The 26,694-nt window shown below is 31.0% G+C and overlaps 1 protein-coding gene and 1 pseudogene across 1 annotated transcript; one reads left to right on the top strand and one right to left on the bottom strand.

The window, feature by feature from the left end:
• Positions 1–21,019: 21,019 nt before the first annotated feature.
• LOC148199132 (uncharacterized) lies at positions 21,020–25,438 on the top strand. The gene is made up of 8 exons (XM_088111582.1): positions 21,020–21,067; positions 21,161–21,260; positions 21,824–21,919; positions 23,116–23,174; positions 24,542–24,757; positions 24,856–24,897; positions 24,988–25,098; positions 25,173–25,438. Exons 1-8 carry the CDS (start codon positions 21,020–21,022, stop codon positions 25,224–25,226), a joined length of 726 nt encoding a protein of 241 aa, XP_087967708.1. The 3' UTR covers positions 25,227–25,438.
• Positions 23,210–24,532, bottom strand: LOC148199133 (putative L-gulonolactone oxidase 6 pseudogene; annotated as a pseudogene).
• Positions 25,439–26,694: the final 1,256 nt, after the last annotated feature.

The following is a 26,694-nucleotide window of genomic DNA, read 5'->3' as shown; positions in this document are numbered from 1 at the left end:
AGGTAGTCTAGATAGCTCAAATCCTTATCGACCTATCTAGACTTTCCATCAAGCTATTTGAGTTTTCCATGTACCTTACCAAGCTATTCGAATATCTTATTGGGCTATTTGGATATCTTACCGACCTAGAACAACAATACACATATCTAGCAAACCTTACCAGATTGGGGATGTGATACATTGTTTACCATCGAGCTATCTTGCTGATTCGGAGGCACAATATACCTGTCTTAAACAAATTGGGTATTGTGGTGTAATTCAAACAATATTCAAATTCGTTTTCTGTTACTTTCAGTTACTGTTTTATCAGTAACTAAACTTTGTATATAAAGCTTTACTTTTATCCGTTTTAATAATCAATAATATTCATTCATTCACTTTTGCTGTTTGCTCTCTTTCTGCATCCCACTTCTCTGTTTCAATATTGGGAACGTGACACGCTGTTTGCTACGTAAGAAAAAACTAACGACATTAATCATGGATAACTAAATCCATAACTTTCTAAAATGTGAGGAACATAAATATAACAAAATTTGAGAGAGAAACGAAAACACAAAAAAAAATACATAAGGACAAAAATATAATTTACCCTTATTTAAAATTAAGATAAAGTTGTCATCAACTTGGTGGATCTATTTAAACAACCAAAAAGTTAACCTTGAGTTGGTTATGTGAAGAAGTTATGGAAAACTAGACCTTTGAATTGGTCCGTTGACAATTTTGTAACAATTAAAAAAATGAAAATTTTGGTGATTGATAATTTAATGATAATTATTGATTATATCAATTGTATTTATTTATTACTTAAAATGTTATGTTCTCAAAATGAGTAATGATAAAAAGACATCTAAATTAAAATCTTCAGTATTTTTTTTAAATATTAACATTAATATTAATTTTCGTATAAAAAAGCATTAATTATTAATAAAATTTAAAAGAAATTAATAAAATTTAAAAGAAATTAATAAAATTAAAATTTTGATATTAATATTATATTTTTATTCTTATTATATCAAATCAAGTATTTACTCAGATTTTATTTTTAATATTACAATATTTTAAATATTACAAACTTAAAGTGTTCTCTAACTAAAATTAAAGTATTTGTTAATGTTGACTGGTATGTTTCTATATAACTAATAAAACAATCTCTTAGAAAAACTCAGAAAATAACCATATATTTTTTACACATGTTCATTATTTGGGTATTTTTTTTTGTCATTTCAGACGTTCAATTTATATTTCTCCCATTCGTCTTTCGTTTGGCACGTGTTTCATGTGTTGATTTTTTCGTAATTTTTGAAGTCCTTTCACTACAAAAAATTAGATTTTTACCGGGAGTTATTTTTTCCGTTTCCGGCGGTTTTAACCCCCGGAAAATATGTTACCCGCGGTTAGAAAAACCGTTGGAAAAACCTGCGTCGCTAAGTAATTACCGGCGGTTTTTTTAAAAACCGCCGCAATTAGCGGGGGTTTTGAAAAACCGCCGGTAGTAGTGGGGGTTTCACTAAAACCGCCGGAAATAACCAGGGTTAAGCAAAACCGCCGGTAATTTGTGAGGGTTTATGAAAACTGCCGGTACTTTTGAGGGTTTTCCAAAACCGCCAGAAATGTAAATAATTTAATTTTTTTTAATATTCAAATGACTTGATTATCATTAATAAACCAAAATTAAATAATATGGAACCAAAATTAAATGTAAACATTAAATATAAACCAAAATATTATTATATAAATTGTAAACATTAGAAATACAATTAATGTTTCTTAAAAATTAAAATTAACATGTTATGAATAATAATTATAGTTTTGTACTTCTTCAATTGTCTTCTTCATTTGATACTTTTTCATTAACTTTGTCATTTGGTACTTCTTCATTTTTTCCATCATTTGATATGCTTCCTTTTTCAAATACCTAAAACATAAAACAATAATTAGTTAATGTTTTAAAACGGTTCAATTCACTAATATCTCTTCTACCCTCACAAAGTAAGCTAGTGTTTGTGAGATGCACAACCTGCATGTGGGTCATCACCATTTATGCTACACCAACAAAAATTAATGCAAGGATTTTCCTAAGCTGCTTGCTTTGCCAACTTTTGGAACATAAAGTTCTAAGCTTTCTCTTTACCTGTTTACCTCTTCTTTTTTGAAATTATACACTTGTTCTCTAACTCCTTCAGGGTCCGCTGTTGCAATTTGTCATAAAAGTAGAGTGCATATTCAAAGACACATTATACCTTGTCATTTCTAAAAAAATTGAAATTAAATCTTACCATTTCTGTGTTTACTTAATCAGCAGTAGTGGATTGTGTATCTTTCAATTCTCAATGCATATTTATATACACACTAGATTACTGAGTTTGGAAATGAAATATAACTCTTATTTTAACTGCTATTTCCACTGTTTTTACTTAGAAGTTGAAATCATACTCACAGAATAATTGGGAACAGGATGTGACCATATCAGAAAGATGGCATGTAATTTTCACCAAACAATACAGCTCACCCATTGCCGAAGGAAATGGGGGAAACAACAAAGAAATACAGTTAAACGAAAGAACAATATAATAGAAAGTTGGCCATAATTATAGTCTTGTAATGCATTATGTATAATTACTTTTTGGAGGAAGATGCATGTTGCAATAAAGTCACATACGTCACGTGAACCTTTATCATAAAAAAACCATCCCATCAAAACGGGAAAACATAGGCAAAATAACTAAAAATGGCTTATCCATATATTTAAGACATATTTTAGATATTAAACAACTATTAATAACATATACAATGTTGTATTTGAGTTTTGATCTGATGTTATATTCTCGTGTTCAAGTTTATGACAGATTAAACAATCATTAACATTTTTATCATAAATTTATTTAAATTTTTCATGCAATTCTGATCTCTCTTGCTTGTTATTATGTACTGTAAATTTTTGTAACATGTTATTGCTCTCAGTTAAGAATTGTTTTAACTGATTCCCTTCCCTTTTCATTTCCAGAAGATCAGCCTCAACCTTTGGGATGCTTTCCACATCACTGTACAATCTATTTGATCTCATCCCTGTATTCAGAAACAGCAAATTCTTGCTTCTGCAAATCAACCTTCAACTGCTCAATCTCTGTATAAGACAACATTCTCAATAATCTCTGTTAAAACTTGAAAAAGATAAGTTGATATAAACTCATTAACTACATAAGAAACCGGCCAATAAAAAAACTATTCACTTAAGGGTTCCTAATAAAAAAGAGAAATGCTACATATTTCAATACATTCTTTGTTACTTTCTTTATCAAAATATTGAATCTGCACTCTATCAGAGACATGCAAACAGAGACTATTGCATCCTAGAAACATACTTAGGTATATATAAAATCTACACCCATACCACTATTTATAAAATAATTTATAACCTGGAATTTGCCCCTTTAATTCAACATAAGGCATAAGCACATTTAACATTTCAATAATTAGTTCCTTAGGTTCATATTACTGATATAATTAATGTACATTTTAAAATAAAATACTGACTGATGTTAAAAAAAAATATTCTTTAACATAAACTTTTGAGAAGACAGAAACCAAGTGATGCAAAGAAAAGAAGGCTATGGAATTATTAATGGGGTAGATGTAGATGAAGTTCAAACCTTAAGATTAAGCTCATTATACAGGACCTTTACTTTAACATCATTTCTGGCTTTTATCAAGCGAAGCAGAACTTGTTCTGCAGAAGCTCTCTGGTGTTGCTTCTCATAAAGTTATGCCAACTCCTTCTTTGATATCTTTATCTTCACTTTCCCACTGGCATTAGGAGAAACTCCCAGTCTTTTTTTAAACTACCATTGTAAAATGAGATTAACCACATAGTTTGAACACAACCAGTTTGTCAATATGTCTTGCATAATAATAATTAGTATACCTTAGCTCTTTTTATCTGATAAGCATTATTATTCAATACCTTAGCTCTTTTTATCTAATAAGAATTATTATTCAATACCGTGATTGATGTTGAGCTGCAAAAAACAAAACCAAGTTTATGAATTCATTCATACTTTAAAATATATGGAAGAATGTTAAAAAAAAATTAGAATGTTGAACAAGAAAACCAAGGAAGCCATGACAGAGGATATCACAAAAGGAACACGGTTTTCTTTTCTCTCTGTCTCCATTACCAAATCTATATCCTTTTCACCATCACATTATACTCAAATCAAATTTAAATTTACTAGCAGAAGAAAGGGAGGATGAAAACCCTATATTGCATCGCACGACGATTACTCTGACTGATACCGAATGCGGTGACACGCCTCGCTAGATCCTCCATAGGGAACCAGATTTGGGAAGAATGAAGAAGGAAGAGCAAAACCCCTCCCATCAGATGAAAAAATCGAATGAAGAAAGGGAGGGAGCTCACAACGGTGCCGGTGAGGCCAGAAGCAACTACTGTCGTCGATGACGGAGATCTGAATGACGACAGCTTCAACCGTTTGACGAAGGTGCAGAAGAAGAAGAAGGAGTGGAGAGTGGAGCTGGCCGCACCAGTACCGTCGCCACCATGCTCGCAGTGATTCTGGTCAAGAAGAAGATGAAGCATGGGCACGGTGTGAGAATGAAAGTTATTTTCGAGAAAGACGAAATCTAATTTATGAGCGCCATAAAACGAAAAAATACTTTTACCTTACTGGCAGTCTCTTATTAAACCGTGGAATTTATTTTATTAAAAAAAAATTACAATTTATCTGCGGTTTTCGACAAAACCGTAGGAATTTAGAGAGGTTTTCAAAACCCCCGTTAATAAACCCCTTCTAAAATACGTTAATTTTGTAGTGTTTCCTGGTGGGTCTTTGAACAGACATAAATTTCTCGTCTTAGCCTCTTTTTTTTTTTCAGCTTTTTTATGCGTCTTTTGCATAGCTTCTACCGTGGTGTTTTTGAAAGTCCCTTCTTTGTGGGTCTTTTGAACAAACTGAAATTTCACGTTTAGCCTTTCTTCAGCCTTTTACAACTCGAAGTTGGAGTAGGTCTGATGGGTTTATTTAAAATTGATATGCTTAACTTGTTTGTGCTAGGTTAAGTATTTTAGATATGTTAAAGGTTGGTTATTTGAGTCAAATTGATTCAATCTGATGTTGTTTTGAACATTAAATATCAATTTTGACAAGAAATGAATAGACACTAGCGCAAAACGTGGAAAAGAACGCGAGTAATACGTCTCAGTTTTCAGAAAATCGAAATATATGTAAAGACGGTGACATTTTTACAATTTAAACAAACTTATAGGCTTCGGTTCCTCTTGAACCGAGGCATAAAGGTCAAATTACCTTAGTTAATGGCCAAACCGAGGCGTAATGTTCTACTGTTTCCCACCTAACTCTGAGTGTTCCACCGACAACTTTTTAAAATTGACCTACAACATTGCTTGCAATTAGACTTGAGGCAGTAGAGCGACGTACAACAACGGTTGCCAGCAGACCCGAGGTAGTAGGGTGAGTATAGGCATCGGTGTTAGTAAAGAACCGAGGCACTATCGGTTTTTATCTTCACCCCATGAAGGAAATTACCTACTCTGCACTGTTCTCTTCTTCTTCCTTTGCTCCAGCGAACTCCTCCGCTACATCCAACCTCTCCTTCATCGTCGCCGCTACAGGGTCGCTGCTCCGTCATCACCGCCGCTACAGGGTCACCGCTTCATTGCCGCCTCTATAGTGTTGTCGTGTTGCCTCTTCTCGCGGTGTTCTTCTTCCACATCATTGGTTCCATATCGGTGTTGCTGTCTCTATGCTCCAATCTTGCTCCTTGCAATGCCTGCTCTAAGCACCCGCCTCGCCACCGCCGAGAGCCACCACCACCTCGTCGTGTGCGATGGTTGCGAGCACGGCTTCCAGCTCGCCTACGAGTGCGTCGCCTCTGGAGTGAAGATCAAGCGGTGGTCGTTGGGAGTGAAGCAGCTTCTCGATAACAGCTCCTAGGTTCTAATCCAGAAACCCATCCCCAATTTTAGTGTTGTTATCCCCTTTCTCAGATCTATACTGCTTCAGCTGTTATCCTCTTTCTCTCCCTTTTTTTTTGGTTTCTCAGATCATTTGGTGTTGTTCGTGGATCGCCTGGTGCGGCCCATGCTAGTGGTGGAGCCGCTGGCCTAGCACCCGGTCCAGCCCACTCCCGAGCCCTCTACCACCATGGATGAAGCTGTGGCGGGACCATCCGGCTTCGCTTCGGAGGCCGAGGACGAAAGCGTCGACGAGAACGCGCTGTTGTTGCCCTTGGCGATTTTCAAAGACTGACCAACGTGCGATTTTGATTCAAGAGGATTGTGATGACGAGGTTCAAGGTTCTGCTCTGATGCTCCGTTTGCTTGCATCTCTGTGACTGATGAAGCCAAGATTGTTCACTTACTGGACGGTCAACATCTCTCCCTTAATCACACTATCATTTTGTTAACCAGTCTAAAGATTTTCTATTCTGATTTATCATAATGATGTTTAGATGCAAAAAATATTTGAGAGTGATGATTTTGTGGATTATGCAGAGTGATTCATATCAGGCAACAAGATGTTATAACCTCCTCTATGCTGGTTTTGTGCAAACAAACAGCAGAATAGCCATTAGAGTTGCCATTTCCCCCATTTCATCCTACTCTAACCAATACGGCATCACCATCCTGATTTGAAAGGTTCGTGTTTCTTCTTCCACATGCAAATTACATGTTAAACTTTTCAGTTTTGTTCATTTTCTTTTGTAACACCAATATGAGGACCTGAATATAGGGAATTGGTGAATAAAGTTTCGATGATGGCACATTGGTGGGGATGAATCCTTTGCCTTCTTTATCTTTCATTGTGTTAGTGGATGAAAGGGAGGTGGGGATGAGATTGAGAGATGGTTGTTGAACTCAAATAGTGTGGAGTTTGTTGAAAAGATTGGGCCAAATTCGTACAAGAGGGTTGGGATTGATAAGCTAAAGGGGTGTGATAAAAGGGAATTCTTACGAGTTTGAGCTCCACAAGGATCTGTTGGAACTCGTGACTTGTGGTCATAGGAAAATTCTATAGTTCTGCGGTATTTGCGTGGATGATAATCATGGGTTGTGTGTGCTGACCAAGTTCATGAAAGGTGGATTTGTTCATGACCATTCTTGGATAAATGTTAAAAAAAACCCCTTCTACTGCCTCGGTTCAACTCTAACCGAGACATAAAGCCCCCTCTACTGCCTCGGCTCAATAGCAATTGAGGCCAAAAGTCTGACGAAAAAAAAAATTCAAAAAAGGAACACCATCTACTGCCTCAGTTTCATTTGAATCTAGGCAAAAGCATACACATTTTTTTCTAGGTTCAGAATCGAGGCATAAAGTGGTAGAATTTTTACCTTGCCTGTATTCATATAAGTTTTTTAATGTCTTTAATTTAATTATAATAGAAATATTTTTTATTTGGCTGAGATTTGAGTGTTACAGTTTTAACATTCTCTTTGATAAATGCATTACTTTTATTAAGTTCATAGAAGAATTAATGTATTTTGCTTATATATATAAATAGAAAATCGGTAGTTTCTTTTATCTCGATATTAAATGAAAGTAATTAATTGTCATCAACAGAAGATCAAGTAACGCATTATAGGGATAAAAACCATTACAGTTGAGTTGAAAACTAAGAAAAAATAGTGCCTTTGGAACTATGCAGTCAAGGAAAGATTAACCAATAAGAGGAATAAAATCATAATAAATTGTCGGTTTAAATTTGAAGAAAACAGTTCTATCAAACTAACTGCACTTTATTCTTGGCCAATATTATGTTTACATATTTCTTTTGACCTAAAATTTCTCAGCTGCATGCTTCTAGTTTTAATCCTTTTTTGGGTTTAGATAATAAGAGAGATAGAAGAAATATTAAAATGTGTGTGTTTGTAAGAAGTATTTTCTTAGTTTTGTGGCTAAGGCTACTATCAAGCAGCAATGGGTTTGAAATAAGAACTCATAAAAGTCATGTAAGTGTTACAAATTCTTTAGAAGAAGGATTGATCCTAACCCTTCATTGCAAATCTGCAGATGATGATCTTGGACTGAAAATTCTTTCACCCAATTCTTCTTTCGTCTGGACTTTTAAAGTTAACTTCTTTTCTTCAACATTGTTCCATTGTTCCTTTCAATGGCAACAAGATGTTATTCATAAGTTTCCTATATATGTAGCAAACAGGGATGAGTTTAGATGCATGACTTGTGATTGGACTATTAAAAAAGATGGACCATGTTTGTTTCTATACAATCATTTCAACTCTTGCTATCCTTGGAATGATTAATCACAAAAAGACATCTTCGATCCTAATTTATATATGAATAAAACTGAAAAAAATTCGTCACATTTCATCAAATTTTGATATTTTAGTTTTCAACCCAGTTATATAAAAATATTATTCATGGTTTTTTTTATATTTATATTTATCTTCTCTGTCATTTGGAATATTCTAAGAGATTGAGCATAGTCCAATTCAGCTAAACCATTTGCTTGTTTTTTAGATTATCTCGAATTCTGAAAATGGCTAAGTTAAATAAAAATAAAACTGTTAAAAGAATGAACATAACATTCCATATCTACAAAAGGAAGAAGTTACGAAGAGGAGATTTATGATAATCAGGGTTGTTAAACTATATTTAAATTAATATTAAATTGAATTGCATAATAACAAATGTACTTAAATTATTCTGTTAAAATTATATGGTCATTACTTATGTAAACCGAAAGCTAAAATTAGTATTTAAAGTTTTACTAGAACCAAAGCAACAAAAATACATGCCTCAACGAAAGTGATTCAGAAAAATAAGAGAGAGAACAGACATGATTATTATTAATAATATTGATTAACAGTCATTATTAGAATCATATACAGAATTTGAAGCAAGAAAGAAGATGAGTCTAAGTTTTCCAGTGAAAGCAAAGAGAGGTTCCATTAGGAGCAAACCTACATGGACCATCTTGTTTAATAAACCATGAGCAAGGGTTTGAACCTTCATCCCTAGATTTTACGAACATATCAAAGGAGTGATAGCCGCTGCTAACACCTAACCACCGAAAGAAACATTCGAATTCCTTATCAAAAGAATACTTCCATTGATGGTAAGCTCCATGTTTCACAGTAATGGGAGGACCTCTATCGATGTTGCATTGAATGTCTAAGTCCAGATTTCCCTCAAAAGAATTTCCCTCCAAAGAATTTGTAGCCCTAACAACAACTTCCTCTCCCATACCATTCTTCACCATTGATAATACCAACACAACCACCCATACCACTGAAACACTTCTACCTGATGAACACATTTTCTTCCACTTCTGTTTACATTCTCTGTGTGTATGTGTTTCTCTCCCTCTATATAAAGATTTCACAAGCATTGATTGGTTTTGAAATTTCACATTCTCTTTTTCCAGCATTCACTTTTTAATCTTTCTTTATTTTGATCTGTAACCCCCTTATCTTTTACCAGCATTCAATTTTTGAAGGATTTATATAATAATTTTTAATGCCTTAAGGTTTTTCCATTACTGTTATTTACTCTCTCAATCATCGTAAATTATATGCATTGAATGCATATATTTAATAGTTGTGTTAATAGTAAATAAGGAAATGTTAATAGCATAAAAAACATTTGTATGCTTCTTTAATAAAAGGATTTCTTTCCTCATTATTCTATATAATAAATAAGAAGACGTGGAAAATGATTATATATTATTGTGTTTTAAAATAATTTATAAGTATATTAGTTAAGAAAAGTTACTCAAAATTATTCGTAACACATTTTTCGCAAACCAACAAAAAATTATGCTGTAAAACTAAAATGAACTTGGTTGCAAAATGGTCATTCTTTTGGTTTTGGGTATTCATTCTATTTTTAACTCATCATATGTGAATTATCCTTCCCTTTGTTTTGTCTAAGAAAAAAGAAGAAGAAAACTTCACCACTAATAGTACCATTGACATGTGTCCCTTTTCAACTAGATAAGTCCTCATCTAAACGTGATTTATGTTAATTTATATTATAATATAAGAAAAAATATTACCAAATTTATTTATATTATCCATTTTATTTAGTTGACAAGTGATTTAAAAGTTAAGTTTTTAATCATCTTACATTTTCAATTTCTTTTTTATTTATATTTATTTTATTATTATATGTGCATAGTTATTTTATTTTCTTACCTATTTATTTTAATTTTTAATTTTTTTATTTATATTTATTTTGCTATCACCTGTATAAAATTTACTTTACCTTTTTTTATCTATTTATTTTTTAACATCCCAAAAATACAGTAATAAACCATATAATAGAATTGATTACATTTAATAATAAATCAGTTCTGTCTTACACTAATCAACGTACGCTTATGGCCGAACGACCTTACATAAACTTTCCAACTAAAATGTACAATATAAGAGAAAACATGACCGAACAGTATACAAAAGAACTTACCGAACGGTCAGATTACAACAAAAGAGAGGAGGTGACCGAACGATCACCTCACAATATAAGAGAAAACCTAACCGAACGTTCTACTGTTCGGTTTTGACTTCAACTTCCACCAAGTTTTCTTCTTCCAGCGCCTCTTCCAGCAGCGCGTCTCCTTCTGCTCACATCCACATGGATAATCATTGCAACGACAAGACGGACGCACAAGACGAGACAACATAAGGAAAACACAGGGTAAGCTTATGTAATTTAATTCATGCATCAACATATAAGTTAAACAATCCAACACACAAGAGCATTCAACACATGTATCATTACGAAGCCTATCACTAGACTGACCGTCCGAACTGTATGAAATCTGTGTAGCTACAGGCGTTCGTGCACCCGGGTGATGTAGTAACTGGGATACACTCAACAGCTGCCACCCGAGGTTAGCCCTATCTGTCCAAAGTACCCCTAAGGACTAGGACCTCCTGCCGTTCCCACACATGACCTACCCTCCTCTACGTGAAGACGAGTACTCACGGAACATCAGGATGAACGACCAGCTTACATGCCCACAGTCATACTCTACCAAATCCAGTATTCATACATGAGTCGTTCCTCCCTGGAACGCTCGTCCATAATCCACAACATTTCTATATCACATTTTCTTCATCTTTCACTAATACATATCTCATTTAAACACCTCGTACAAAGATTCATGAGAATTACAAATAACGAACGTTCAACCCGAACTTAAAAACTAGGCTGAACACATAGAGCGAGATCTGGAGATCTTCAAATTTGAGAATAGATTAAGACCGAGGGTTGACATCGGGTCTTAAGAAAGATAGCGAGCACAATAATATATATTCCAAGGACGAATGGGACGAACGTCAATTTCGACATTGAGTCAATTAGATGAACTGACTCTTGAGAACTCACTCAGAACATTAAAAGACTAACCAAGAACGTGGACTCTAGGGTGAAACCAATGAATAAGGATATTTCAAGGCATTCAAGGACTGGTACATAGAGTGATTCACATGAAGAAAACCGAACACTTGTGTTTGATAGAGTTTAGTATCAAGAAATCAAAATGTCAGTCAAAGACTGAACACTATAGAGGGCGAACCCTAGAGGGCTTAAACGAACGCTCGTATTAAAATTAACTTAAGGAGATGGAACAAGTGCCTGGTGTAAGACCGAGCACTACTCAGTACGAGTGCTTGGTGTAAGACCGAGCACCAATAAACTTAACATAAGGCTTGATAAACATAGTACGATAATATTGAAGTAGTGTTTACGAACAATAAAATATACAATTACATATATACTTAGATTTATAACCGAACGCTCATGCACAGTATTCCGAAGTGAAGACGCTCGTCCTCAACTAGGATTCTTCCCAAATGAAAGAATCCACTACAAATCCAACTTCACTAGAAAACCCAACGGTCAAGGACCGTTCAGTAACGTACGTACACTTTCTTAAGGGAATTTCTTACCAAAATCAATATTATTCAAATTCAGTTCTTAACATATAGTTTCACACTTTTATACATTCATACCATCCAATCATAGAAATTTCATACATTTCATGCATCATAACATAGTACCATCATTTTTCATATCCAATCAAGTCAACGAACGTTCATGCAACACTTAGTCATATAAATTAAACTAATAAGCTTCCCTTACCTCTTAAGGTGGTCGAACGTTCACAGATATGGGCTAGGGTTCTCCTTCTAACAGAGGCCTTAACGTCCTACAACACGTTCTACGAACTATAACCAACATAAAACCAGACAGATACTCAGAATGATAGGATCAACTCATGCAAGCCATGAATATGGGTTTGCATGTTACAGAAAAGACACCAATGGAGGAAGGATGAACTTACCAGTTCAGAATCTTAAACTGATCGGTTCAAACGATCGTCCTCTACGCCGGAAGTGTAGAACTGGTGCCTGAAGTGTGATCGAAGAAGAAAAAGAGTGAGTTTTGGTAGAGAGAAGGGAGAGCTGTTTAGAGAGAAGGAGGAGAAATGAAGATCAGAGTTTTTGGAGAAGAAGAGTGCATGCAGAGAGAGTGACGCGGATTTCAGAAAAATCAATTTTGTTTAAAACGAACGTCCGCTCTCCTGTTGACACCTGCATTCCACTATCTGATTTTCGGATCCTCGTTTCTTGACACCTGGCGTCCATTCTGAGGAGTTTTGGGTGCGTTTTACATGAGGTTTGACAATTTTATTTTCAAACTAATTTTTCTATACTATTTTTTAATTCTTAATTTTATCCTTTTTTAACTTTTAATTAATTGGTCATTTAATAAATTATTAAAGAATAATTTATATTTGAGTATAAATTTTTATATTATTCTTTTTATTTTTAATTTTATCTTTTATGATTTATAATTATTAGGTCATTAATAAAATTAAATTTAGAAACATACATTTTTATTTTTATTTCTTAAAATAATATTATTAATAATTTTTTATAAAAGATTGTCTTTAAAGTTATTTAATTATTTAATTATTTTATTCATTTGATTTTTTAATTAATTTATTGTAAAAATAAACAATATATTTCAACTCTATAATTTAATATCTAATAAATTATTATTTTAGTTATTAAATAGAAATATTAATTTTTAAAATTCGAAATTTTCATATCAATATGAAATTGTAACTATATATAAAGTTTGAATTATATTGTTAATTAATTTAATTCACGATATGCATTCCTCAAAATTAATTTAAAAATTTGTTGATTTTTAAAATAAATAAATAATTATTTTTTTAATGTGTTTTCTTAAATACATTTTAATTATATATAAAAAAATTTTAATGTATTTTTAATATATTTATTATTAAAGAATAACTTATATTTAAAATATTAACTCCTTTATTCGACACTAATTTTTTCATTCTTATCCATTTATAATTTATAATTACTTAGTCATTTAATAAATTATTAAAGAATAACTTATATTAAAGTATTAATTTTTCATACTATTTTTCATTTTTGATTTTATCCTTTATGATATTAATTACTTAGTTGGTCATTTAATAAAATTAAATTTAAACAAAAAAATATTTCTTAAAATAATATATATTTATTAACAATGAATAATATATAGTTATAGTGTTATAAAAAAATCTTTTTCATATCATTTTTTTTTCTTAATAAATAAATAATTACTTCTTAGAGACATTTTAGCTATATTTAGCTATATTTAAAAATTTTTTTACCTAAAATATTTTTAATCATATTTGTTAAAAAATAAATTAAAGGATTGTACTTAATAATTTATTTCAAAGGTTTAATAAATAAAAATCACACTTTCTAAAAAGATGGTGAATTATGCTTGAGCGGAGCGAAGCTAGAGGAAACTCTAGTGGAGGCCTGTAGCGATATTGACGTGCAAATCGTTCATCTGACTTGGGTATAGGGGCGAAAGACTAATCGAACCGTCTAGTAGCTAGTTCCCTTCGAAGTTTTCCTCAAGAGAGTTGGAGCCTGCGGACGAGTTCTATCGGGTAAAGCCAATGATTAGAGACATCAGGGGCGCAACGCCCTCGTCCTACTCTCAAACTTTAAATAGGTAGGATGGTGTGACTGCCGTGCCACAAAATTGAGAGCTCCAAGTGGGCCATTTTTGGTAAGCAGAACTGGTGATGCGGGATGAACCGAAAGCTGGGTTACGATGCCCAACTGCGCGCTAACCTAGACCCCACAAAGGGTGTTGGTCGATTAAGATAGGAGACAGTGGTAATTTTTGGGGCTAGTTGATTCCATGACCACTTTTTAGTCATTTATATGAGTTTATGTTGATCAGGTATCATAATTGTATTTCCTAATCATTTGTATTATATTTTTATGTGTAGATAAAACATCTGCAAATTGGAAGAAGTTTCGTTGGTAAGGATCTTAGGAACGGTTGGTTAGATAAAAGAAACTAATTGCACTATTTTTAAGTTATAAATACTTTGGAATATCTAATTTTATGATTGTATGGTAAATTGATTGAATGATTGGTCTATGTGATGATGTAATATGTTGAAATTATAAAAAAAATGAAAAAAAATGAAAATTGTTATATTTTAAAAAATCAATAAATATGTGTTTGAAATGGTCACACAATTAGGAAATTCAATTGGGAAATTTATCAACAAAAAATAAAATTAAACTAAAGAAACTAAAAAGTAATTAAGGTTTGAAAGATGAAAAACATATAAGGAAGAAGAAAAACAGGTGATTCAAAAGAAGACGCAATTAAAACCAGTGACATGAATAAAGCTTCTGAACTCAAATTTGAAAGACATGAACAATGATATCACTCTTTTATTGAGATGAAAGAAAAGGGGAATATCTGGGAAGAAAACTTGAAACTGTGAACCCTAGATTCTAGAACTGATAGCAGAAATTATGAATCCCAATTAGAGCAAATAGTAGGCTTATTAGGACGGTTATAGACCCTACAAGGTCCAGTTTCTTTGATATACCAATGACACTCTTCACAATCAAAATCCCTAGAAGGATTATACATGTTAAACATGTGAGATGCACCTTTCCATTGAAAGGAACACTTGAAAAATGGCCCTCCGGATGGAGACGAATCAGCATTGTTAATCCATTGATGGAATTGACCACCGTGCAGAAGGTAGCTTTTGTTCTCAATATTAGGACATGCAACGGTTAAGTCCAAACTTCCATTGTCCAAACCATTTGTCACTTCAATAAGCACCAGTGCCGAAACCATGCAATTGTTTGCAGATGACAGTACAATGATCAACACCCATAGGAATGAAACACTTTTCCCAAACATAGCCATTGTTCCACCTTTTCTCAGTCTTTGATGATCATCAACATTCATCTATACAAGAGAAATCAGGTTCATCAGAAATATATAATGGGGGAAAAGGAACAACTGTTGCAAGAATAAATAATGACAAACAAAAAAATGAGTGCATTCAATGGTGCTTTGGAAAACAGCTCTAACGACATAAATATTTCTGCTTAGAAATAAAAATTGTCATTAAATATAATTAATTTTTATTTTAATGCAAATTTAACATATTTTTAGTTTAACTTAATTAGTCCTTATTTATTTTTAAATACACATTTTTTTATGCTTAAAAAAAGATTACCTGAATTAGACAGAGTTATCTTTAATTGGGTAGCATTATCAAGTTACTTAATCGTTAAATTCAGTCGATATATAAAATAAATAATTTATTCTATATATATAATATCGCAACCAAAATTACAATGGGACAGCTAATCATGAAAAAATTGGTTTAAGAAAAAGGTTTTAGAATTACAAAATGTGCCCTAACCTAAGACAATAAAATGTACGAAATTAATATGGTTTTCAAAAAATTTAATCTTTCCAAAAATAAAACTATACGCGTTTGGATTTTTTTCGGAAATGAACTAAGAAGGACTCACTTTGGAAAACAGCTAAGTCAACCATTAGAATTATAACAACATAAATATTTCTGCTTAGAAATAAAAATTGTCATTAAATATTAGCACCTACAACCCTGAAACAATACCTAAATGTATGAAGTTAACGTTGTTTTCAAATATTTAATCTTTCCAAAAAAAAAATAACACTATTAGAAAACAAAAATTTTTGGATTTTTTTGGAAATGAACTCAAAAAGAATTGACTCTATTCCTGAGGGAAAATCAAGAATCACAGAGTTCAGACATTCTTTCATTAAAAATATTGATATTTTCTATTTTTGAGAATTATATACATATATTTATATTTTGGAATTATTTAAAAAATGTCAATGTGAATAGTCTCACAAACATAAAAAAACAAGTGATGAATAAAGCTATATTTTTTAATCTTTGAAGATTTTATATATTTTTTATCTTAACATGGTTGAAAAAAACAAAAATATTAAGTACTAGGACAAACAAATACTCATTATTTTAAAACATTATTTAACTATTTTAAAAAAATAGTATTAAATACTAAGACAATTCAGATGATCACAGAGTAATTTTTAAAACATTATTCAATTAAGAAAAAAATATTAAGTATTAGGATAATAGGGACATACTCATATTTGTAAAAATGCTGAAAAATCATTTTTTATAATTTCATAGTTCTTTACCATCTTTTATATTTTGTTTTTTTTAAGAAAAAAAATAGTTTGAAAATCTATGATATACAAATGTAAAAGAGTATAATGGAACATGGAAAGTGAAATAAATGTTGTAGAAAAAATAAAAAGTAAATTCATAACATTAGAAAGTGAGCACAATAATGTAGCAAAAGTGGAATAAGAAAAATGTGTGTACCTTACTTAAAAATGTTAAGAGAAGGATGAAATGAAGTATGAAGTTTAATGTGTAGAGATGTGTAGAGAGGAGGTATGAAAAAGAAAAATAAAGTAAAGTTTTGAAGAAGATATGTGTATTTGTGTGGTTGTTTTTTTATACGATAGGTTGTCTATTTATAAGCAAATATTATAATCTTATTCTTAATTATAAATTAACAGTATTAAAAAAATCAAATCATAATAAAATATCTGAAATATTAATTTTAATTATTATAAAGTATATTTTTTAAAATGATTAGAATCGTATTTTTCTAAAAAACCTAACAGAGCAAATCATTACATAATATTGATTCTAATTATTATTATGCTTCTAATTATCAAAATCACATATTTCCTTAAAATCAAATATTTTAAAATATATTTTTTTAAGAGTCTCGTGAGAGATAAAAGAAAGAGTAGGAGTGAAAATATGTATAAAACTCCTAAATGATTGGACTCACAAAATGAATTAAAAACAAATTGAACTATTTTATTTTATTTTTATTATATTTATTTTTTTGTGCTAAAACTAAAGTTTAAAAATTTTTAAAAAATTTATTTCATTTCTTATTTTTCTCACTTATCATTAGAAAACATATTTTTTATATTTTTCATTTTTTTTATTTTTTAAATGAATTTATTTACTCTAACAAAATTGGAGATTAACATATATAATATATAATATTTAATATATATATATATATATATATATATATATATATATATATATATATATATATATATATATATATATAAAATAATGATGCATATGTTATGAAATGATAATTGTGAATATCTTTAGCTTTAAATCAATGGACTGACACTTAAATCAATGATGTGTGACAATTATTTTTTTATCACCTCATTTAGTTTTTGTTACATATGATTTTATAATTATATAATATTATAATTGCATAATTTTATAGTTTTATAATATTATAGACAAGAAAAAAAGTACAAAGAATAAAGAAAGTAGAAAAAGAAAGAAGTAGATGAAATCAAATATATATTAATAAATTTTAACAAGAGATATTGATGATCAATGAATATATAGTTATTAGTCTGTCTCGACTTTAAACTTGAATAGATATGTTCTAACTTTTAATCAAATCAGTCATGCCACGTACATACCAATTAAACGGTGTTTGTCCAATTTGACGGTAAACTCTTATTTACTTAAATTTTTCAAAAATAAAGATCCAATTTAGAAAACGAATAAGAAGGGGACCTATTTGAGATTCTAGTCGAAAAAAAGGATCTACCGAAACATTAAACATTTAATTACAAATCTGATTATCATATGAAAGGCATCGTTAACATTAAGTGAAATTTGCTTATTCAAAATCTTCAGGTTGGTAAGACAATCTGATAGTTGAATGAGAGGTCTAGATAGCTTAATAAATTGCATGTAGAACTTAGATAGTTCAGTGGAAAGTTTAGATATTTCGATAAGGTGTATGAAGAACTTAGATAACTCTATGGGTAAATTAGATAGCTCGAATCCTTATCGACCTATCTAGATTTCCCACCGAACTATTTGACTTCTCCATGCATTTTATTCAAATGTCTTATCATACTATTTGAATATTTTGTTGACCTAGAAAAACAATACAGGTATCTAATAACTTTATCGGGTGTGACACACCGTTAATCATATAAAAGAAAAAACTATAACGACATTAATCATGAAAAACTAAATTCATGACTTTAACTTTTTAAAAGGTGAGAGACCTAAACAGAACAAAGTTTAGAAAAAAAAGACAAAAACAAAAAATACATAATAATTTATAATAATTTAGGGATAAAAACATAATTAATTCTTATTTAAAGTTGACATGAACTAGGTAGATCTACTTAAAGAAACAAAAAAATCAACCTTGAGGTGGTTACGTGGAGAACTGATGGAAAACTAGACCTTTGAATTGGTCCGTTTTGTAACAATTAAAAGATGAAAATTTATGGTGATTGATAATTTTATGAGAATTGTTAATTATATGAAATGTATTTATTTTGATGAAATTAAAAATATAATATAATAATGAGTTAAATGAAAATAAAAAAAGAAATGATGATATAGTTGAGAGAAGCAATGTTACATTTAGAGGAGACAGGAGAGTAAGTGAAAATTGTTTATTTAAAATCCAGAGAAGATGGGTAGCTAAAACTCATGGAACGAGGGTCTTAGTATTTTGGTTGAGTAGAGGATGTTTTGTTGTTGTTGTTGTGGTTGGGAGCCATTTCAAGCAAACGAGTTTGTTGGAGTAAAAGTAATTACATGGTCCAGATTCTCTTATAAACCATTGGCAGTGTTGTTTACATTGAAAATCAAATAATGTAAACATATTATACATATAAACTTGAAAGTTTTCACCCCATCGAAATAAACATAGGAATGGTGGTTTCGAAATTGGAGCATCGCCAGAATAATCCCATTGATACGAAGTGTTGTGATGAATAAGTCGCTCGTTAGAATCAACATGGTTGCAATACACATGTAGGTCAACATTTTCATCCAAAGCATTTGTCACCTCCACATGAACTTCCACACACATTCCATTTTTTCCATTCCACAATAAAACAACCATAATTAACATCAATTCTATCCAACAAACTCTTCTGCCAAATGAACACATTCTTCCACCCTTTTCTTCTTTTTCCTCTCACTATCACTTTTTTCTTTTTGGCTCAACAATCACATCTATATATAAACATATATGACTCTCTAGTTAATTAACTTTCAAATAATCTAATTATTATACATTTATTTATTAATAATGACTTCTTACGTTATTATTAATTATACTTTTATACAATCATGAAGATAATATTGTTTATTTTTCTAATGAGTTCCGTAAAAGTCTAGGGTAACGATTCACCACGTGTCTAAGTGAATAAACAATTTTTTTATTTTTAATAAATTAGACAATATTTTTAACTTTTTTTAATATTAAGAATTAAATCTCATGAGTAAATACTTAGTTTAATATAACAAGCATTGATATATTTTATCTTTAGTATAATAAAAAAAAATATAGTCTTATTACAGAAGTTTTAATTCTCTTAACTTCGTTAGAATTTCTTCTAATAGTTAAGAGAATTGAACACATATGTTATTTAGAAATTGCCAAATGTGTTTTTTAAGGAAAAATTAATATTATTATTCAATTAAGGTTAAGGTTCACTTCTTTCTTTTTAATTTTACTTCAATGTTTATAATGTATTAATATTAACTTTTTATTTAATACATTAATTATACTCGATAAATATACTTTAATAAATATATTAATATCCTAACCAGCTCAAACGTTTAAATATTAATATTAATTTTTTATTTAATAATTTAATAAATATATTAATATTAATTTTGAACCTTTTTAACTAGTTTTGCACCAGTTCTTTACATAACCAGCTCAAACGCTTACATATATTAATATTAATATTAATTTTTATTTAAATCGTTAATAAATATACTTGATAACTGTACTTTAATAAATTTAATAATATTAATTTTCAACCATTTTAACTATATATATATATATATATTAATTTTTATTTGACACTTTAATAAATATATTAATATTAATGTTAAACCATTACATAACCAGCGTTACTCACTACAAAAATAATTAATTTTAAGGGGGTTATTTACCGGCGGTTTTAAAAACCCCGAGTAGTTCCTGCGGTTTATGTCTAAAACCGCATGTATTTCTGGCGGTTATAACAAAACCGCCCCTAAAATATAATTTTTTAATTTTTAAAATACTTATCAACATATCCCCGCTCTCGCCTTCACTCATTACTTTCGAAATCCATCTAATCTAATTCTCTGAAACTATCACTAAACCCTAACCTCCTTCCCCGCCTTTATCAAATTCTCCCCCAAACCCTTCACTGCACCACAATCTTCTCCTGCTCTCCTTCGTGTTCGTCTTCTCCTGCTCTCCTTCGTGTTCGTCTTCTCCTGCTTGAGATATGTGAACATTTGATGATTTATCTGATGATGGAGGCGTCTATGACTCTGTAGGAAAGGGGAGCCAAAATACCTGCACAGTGTTGGAGCTGTTTGCACTCGCTGCTCCTCCTCCTCCATATCTGTCCGTGGTGTTGCTTGGAATGTTTGATTGTGAATCAAGGTTTAATTTTATTACCCTTTTTCTGTTTCATTTTTGGAATAGGTTTTAGATTAGGTATATTTTTCTGTTGAAAATAAAGCAAGTTTCTCTGATTCTTTTCTTAATATGGTTTTTTCATATGCTTTGCCTCTGAAGTGCCTCTTTCTGATACGAGTTACTTTCTTGTTCTCCTATCTTGCACACTCTGCCTCCACAAATTTCTACAAAGCTTCTGCCTCCACAAATGATCTACCGGTATTTTTGTAGGTCCCAAGCTCTGAAATATTCTTCAGTTTGAATGCTACTATTGTTGGCTTAGCTGTTGATTCTGAAGGACCTGAAAATTTACCTTGGTGTTTTGGCCTTGGTACGTCATTTGACTAACTTCCTGAATTTGAAGTGTTTCATTATGTTCTGTTCTGAAACCGAGGATAATTTTTTACTGAAATACTTCTGCAGCATTGAAATTTTAGATTAAAAAGCTAATAAGGTTGCAATAGTAAAGCAAACTACCTGAAAATGCCCATTCTATGTTTTACAAGTCTTTGAAAACATCAAATGCCTTGTAAACAAAATGGTAATGCTATTTGAAAGAAATGGTATTATTGAACTTAAACAATTTCAAATTTTGTAAGACAAAAGTATTGTGAACTAAATGTGCATTTTTGAGTTAGCTTATCTTGTATATCTGTCTATTGGTTGTGAGAAGTTTACCACTGTCTCAGCTTTGCAATGACATAAACTGTAGTATATCTGGAGAGATCTCTACCTATCTAGGCTATCATGCTTCCAAAGATGTTGAAGAGAGAGAATAAAACAAGAATATGACTGTCACAAATCAAAAAGGCTATTGTTCTAGTTGAGTAGTTATGCATTTTGATAATTCTAAGCAAATCATTTTTTAACACATCTTGATTTCTTATGTTTCAGGGATTGTGAGGGGCATTGACACAGTAAAAGGTGTGCTATATGTCATTACTCCTGTGCCACATAGTTCCTTGGAAAAGGTCAACCTCTTGCTACAGGGTTATATTCAAATTCCCTCTTGTTTGTTGCAGGCAAGATATTGTTTTACATGCTTTTTCTTTCTTCTTAACATAATATTACAGAAATGAAAGATAATATGTTGAAGTTCATTCAATCTGCTTTCTTTCTGTTGTCTCAGCCTTTTCTACTAGTTGCTAGAATGTGTTCAGTTATTTATATTAGTAGGTTTATTCTTTATTGCTGATGGCAGCTAATAGACGAACAGATATTTAACACGATAATAATTATTATTATTTCTGACTGGAATTCATGATTAAGAAAATGTTTCTTCTTATACAAAAAATGACTTATTTTCAGGTTCAGGGATGCATCTCACCATACATGTCAGCAAATACTTTGGCTATAAACTAGTTATTCATGTGTTAGCGAAGAGAATCATTTCAGTAGCATATTAGCAGGGTAACAGCCATTATAGTTTACTTATATTATCATTTTTCCTTATTTGCTATATACAATTTTGTTTACTGTTATTTATATTTATAAACAGTAGATGTACATTTGTGGATATTTAGCATTGAAATTATACTCGATTGCTTGTGGATATATATATATATATATATATATATATATATATATATATATATATATATATACTTTCTTTTCTATTTTTTACAAGATCAATTAGGTATCTTTTAAATACTACAATTTCATAAACTTCCTCGGTCTTCATTTTTTAACGTATGTAATTTTTTTCTTTTTTGTATTTGTTTTTAATTAATAAGGTGAATCAGGTTTGTATTTTTAGAAGATACTCCGATCCTTAAATTTAGTATAATTACTTTTATCATTAATGTGAACGTAAATAAATTAATTTTATCAATATAATATTTATAGTATAATTTAATATTAATGGGTCTTTAGATTTGAATCCAGTGATCCATTTATCTTAATTAAGTTAGTGTTTAACTATATTTTGTTATGTTTAAAAATAAACACTATGTCATTAGTTTTAATCAAAGCTTCACTCATTTTTTTTAATTCTCTTTGCTTTGTTCAATCAACATTAGAACTTTTCATATTTTGTGAATTTTTTTGTTGGCACAACTTATGTTGAGAGATCAATTTCATTCTTTTTAGTAAGTGTATTCTTGTATATATTCTAATTTATTTTGATGATCTAAAAATTCATAATCAATATTATAACAACATTTTTGTATTCACTTCTTGTGTATCAGGGAGTCCTATTAGCTGTGTTACAAGATTTGGAGACTATTCTGCTAAAAAATCTCAAGTGGTAATACAAAAGATTTGGAGACTATTCTTGTTCATTTTAGTGCTTTGATGGCTGGATTTTGTTCCCTGTACTTTGGTGTACTTAGAAATTTTCTAGAAAATATTTCTTGAAATTGCACTTGCTAAGAGTCATTTTTGCATCATTGCTCTTGTATTCTGAATTGAGATTGATCAACTTGGGATTTAAGTGTGTAGGCTTTGCTTGTATGTTCTAGTAGAGGTCTTAAACACATCAATTTTAGCTTTGATCAAAAACACATAATTAATCAATCATGTTTGGTCGAGACTCCTAAATTCAAATCTGCATGCTCCAGCAAAATCAAATTAAAAACCAAATTTGTTTGCTTGCATTGGCTGGTATATGTAATGAAACCTTGTATTTGCTTTGTCAGAAATTATAGTTCACTTTCACTAAATGGCTACTGCATGACTTTTCACATAACTAGTCCTAGCTAGTACAACAACAAATAACTTACCCTTTCAACTTTGTATGCATCACACAATGCGTTTATTAATCCTTTGGTATATGTAAATTACAGCTATAAATATCATCACTTATCACACAGTATAAATGGATCATCTTTTGTAAACTTTGGTCTCATTGGGATTTCAAATGAGTACAAACCCTTGCTTCCTTGTAAACTTTGCCTGCTCTGCAATAGTAACCTCTGCTTGGATTGCAATGACTATCCTGTGAGCAAATGCACACCTCTTCTAAAGCCCATCCATCTTTCACTATCATCACCCCATCTTTTAGTCCAAGCATTTGGTCTGTCCACGTACTTGAGAAAACCCCTTCTGAATCATACTTCTCTTTAACCCTCAAAAATTTCTCTGCATTTTTGTACTTCTTGATGGCTCCTTCAAACGCCAAGTTCCTATTCTTACCCCAATGAGGTAATCCTCCATATTTGAAAATCCCAATTTGCTCAATCTCTTCAACAATGTCTTCATAGAGCCTAGGACTCATAGGGTCCTTGCTACGGTAGTAGGTAATATCAAAGTCTAAAGCATCCTCTTGCTTCCCCAAGTAGGCATTTGAAGCCTTCACATAACGCATGAGAATTCCCTTGTAAAGCATCATCTTGCTTCATATATTGTAAAATCAAAGCCATTCATTGTAAGAAACCATTATAGTTCAGACAGTTAAGCATTAGATGTGATCTTTCTTTGGATTGTCATAATCTCTTTAGTGACAATTCATGATGTATCTCTTTAGTGATATAATTATTGATTGACAATTCTTGCTACTGTTTTTGCAAACATCTTAAGTTTAAATATAAGTATATTGCTGCCAACTCAATAGTTTGTCTCTTTATACAAATGCAATGTTTTTAATGTTGGCATCATTGATTACGTTGTATGTAGGAAAAAATTCAAACATATGAATCTACAACATCGTCTCAATCAAAAGAAATATCAAGTTTAGATTCATTGGCTCATGCTTTAGGAAGCCAAGAGCATTGTGGACGTGTTCGCGGTCTAGGTTTGGGTCCTTGCCCATCTAAAGTCTTTGGAATCCATGCTCGTTCTCATATTGGATCATCTTCATCTACTCCTTCTAATGTTGAATTACAATCCCAGGTTAATGAATATTTAAATATTTATTTGGTTTGTTCCTTTTAAAATTAACATGTTAGGTATCATATTTCTCACTTTTTAAATAAATTTTTCTGTTATAGGTATCTTCATTGACTTCTTCTAATGTTAAATTGGAATCTCAGGTTAATGAATATTTACTTGGTTTGTTTCTTTTAAGATTAACATGTTAGGTATCATATTTCTAACTTTTTAAATAAATTTTTCTGTTATAGGTATCTTCATTGACATCACAAGTCAATGAAATGAAGGCAATCATGACACTTTTGTTGCAAAATCATCAAGGTCCATTGCCTTCACAATTTGCAGTATTTCAAAGATCATCGGTAATAATTGTTAAATTTATTTGTACGATTTTTTATTAAATATATTATCGACTAACTATTATGTTATATTATAGGTATATGATCAAGGGAGTGGACCAAACAATGGATGTAATGAAGAAAAAAATTAGATAGTTATTGAATACTTTTATGAGTCATACTTTTAGTATTGAACATCTATATTGAACATATGTAATGAACATCTTTCTTTTTAATTTTTATGTATGAACAATTAGTTGTATGAATGCTATTAGGTTGAACAATTAGTTGTATGAATGCTATTAGGTTGAATAATGTAGTTTATTTTATACAATATTATTAAATTTTAGTTCATATTAATTTATTGTTTGTTTTGTCAATAAAACCATTTCTATTATAATCTAATTTTATTACATTAAAAAAAAATGAACTATACAAATTCCCGGCGGTTTTAACCCCGGTAAACTAAACCATCAAAAGTAGGGGCGGTTTTGAGATAACCCCAGCTTGTTCCGGCGGTTTTTGACTCGCCCCGCTATTCCCGGCGGTTTCTACAAAACCCCCGGAAATTCCGGCGGTTTCTACAAAACCCCTGGAAATTCCGGCGGTTCCAGGGAACCCCCGCTAATACTGGCGGTTTTTTCAGAACCGCCGGTGCTTGCTTGGCGACGGACGTTTTCCCACCGGTTTTTCCAACCGCGGGAAATATGATTTGCGGGGGTTAAAACCGCCGGTAACATTTAAAATAACCGCCGGTAAAAATACAGATTTTTGTAGTGACTTCAATGTTGTAATATTAGTATTAAACCATTTTAACTAGTTTTGCATAATAATAATAATAATAATAATAATAATAATAATAATAATAATAATAAAAGAAAAAGAAAACATCATATAAATATTTTTATGCTTTTAATTGATTAATTAATATTTTAATTTGATAATTTAAAATAAGGTTTAATTGTTTGGGTGGTTCTCAAGATAATGTATCTCTTTGGTATCCGCTTTTGAAAAAGTGCCAAACTTCATTTACAATCTTCTTAATATGCATCAATTAAGTATATTTTGTTAATTATTCAGCAATGATGTGTCCCCATTTTTTAAAAAGTGTCAATTTCGTTTGAAATTGTGTTAATATGCATCAATTAAGTGTCCATTAGTCTTCTCATTGATCTCTCAATGCATTGTAGTGTCTACTTCTCCAAATCCCACCAAACTTAAACGTAATTGTCTTGACACAATTTGAAATTGGGGTTATGGTCTTCACCACCTTTGTCCAAAAAAGAAAGGGAAAGAAGGAAAAAGGATACAAACATAGTGATATTACAAAAGGTGTCTCAGATCGTCTTCTTTATCATCACGGTATAAATCTTGGTGTGCAATCCTCTGCGGTGTTCCATGGTAGCAAAAACAATATCATGAAGGTCCATCCTTTTTCGCAAAAACCACAACATCTCAATCCTGTTCGGCGTAGACGGGTGAACCCATGTCAAAGACGCAAGCGCAATTAAGGATCACTGGCAAGAAGCTCCAAAGACTCTCATTCTGCTTCGACGCCGACGTGGTGGTGGAGGAGACCCTTGCTTTTGAAAATGATAATTTTTTTTTCTAAATCCTAAT

The sequence above is a fragment of the Vigna umbellata genome, chromosome 4, assembly GCF_029865625.1.
Source record: "Vigna umbellata cultivar VRB3 chromosome 4, Vumbellata_1.0, whole genome shotgun sequence".
NCBI classification, from domain to species: domain Eukaryota; kingdom Viridiplantae; phylum Streptophyta; class Magnoliopsida; order Fabales; family Fabaceae; genus Vigna; species Vigna umbellata.
This window is presented reverse-complemented; position numbering and strand designations above follow the sequence as displayed.

Excerpts from the sequence above, each read along its gene's own strand:
- LOC148199132 (XM_088111582.1), top strand. The coding sequence starts at position 21,020 with ATGGTTTTTTCATATGCTTTGCCTCTGAAGTGCCTCTTTCTGATACGA. Across the intron at positions 21,920-23,115 it reads GGTCAACCTCTTGCTACAGG|GGAGTCCTATTAGCTGTGTT; the intron begins GTTATATTCAAA and ends CTTGTGTATCAG. Across the intron at positions 24,758-24,855 it reads ATGTTGAATTACAATCCCAG|GTATCTTCATTGACTTCTTC; the intron begins GTTAATGAATAT and ends TTTCTGTTATAG.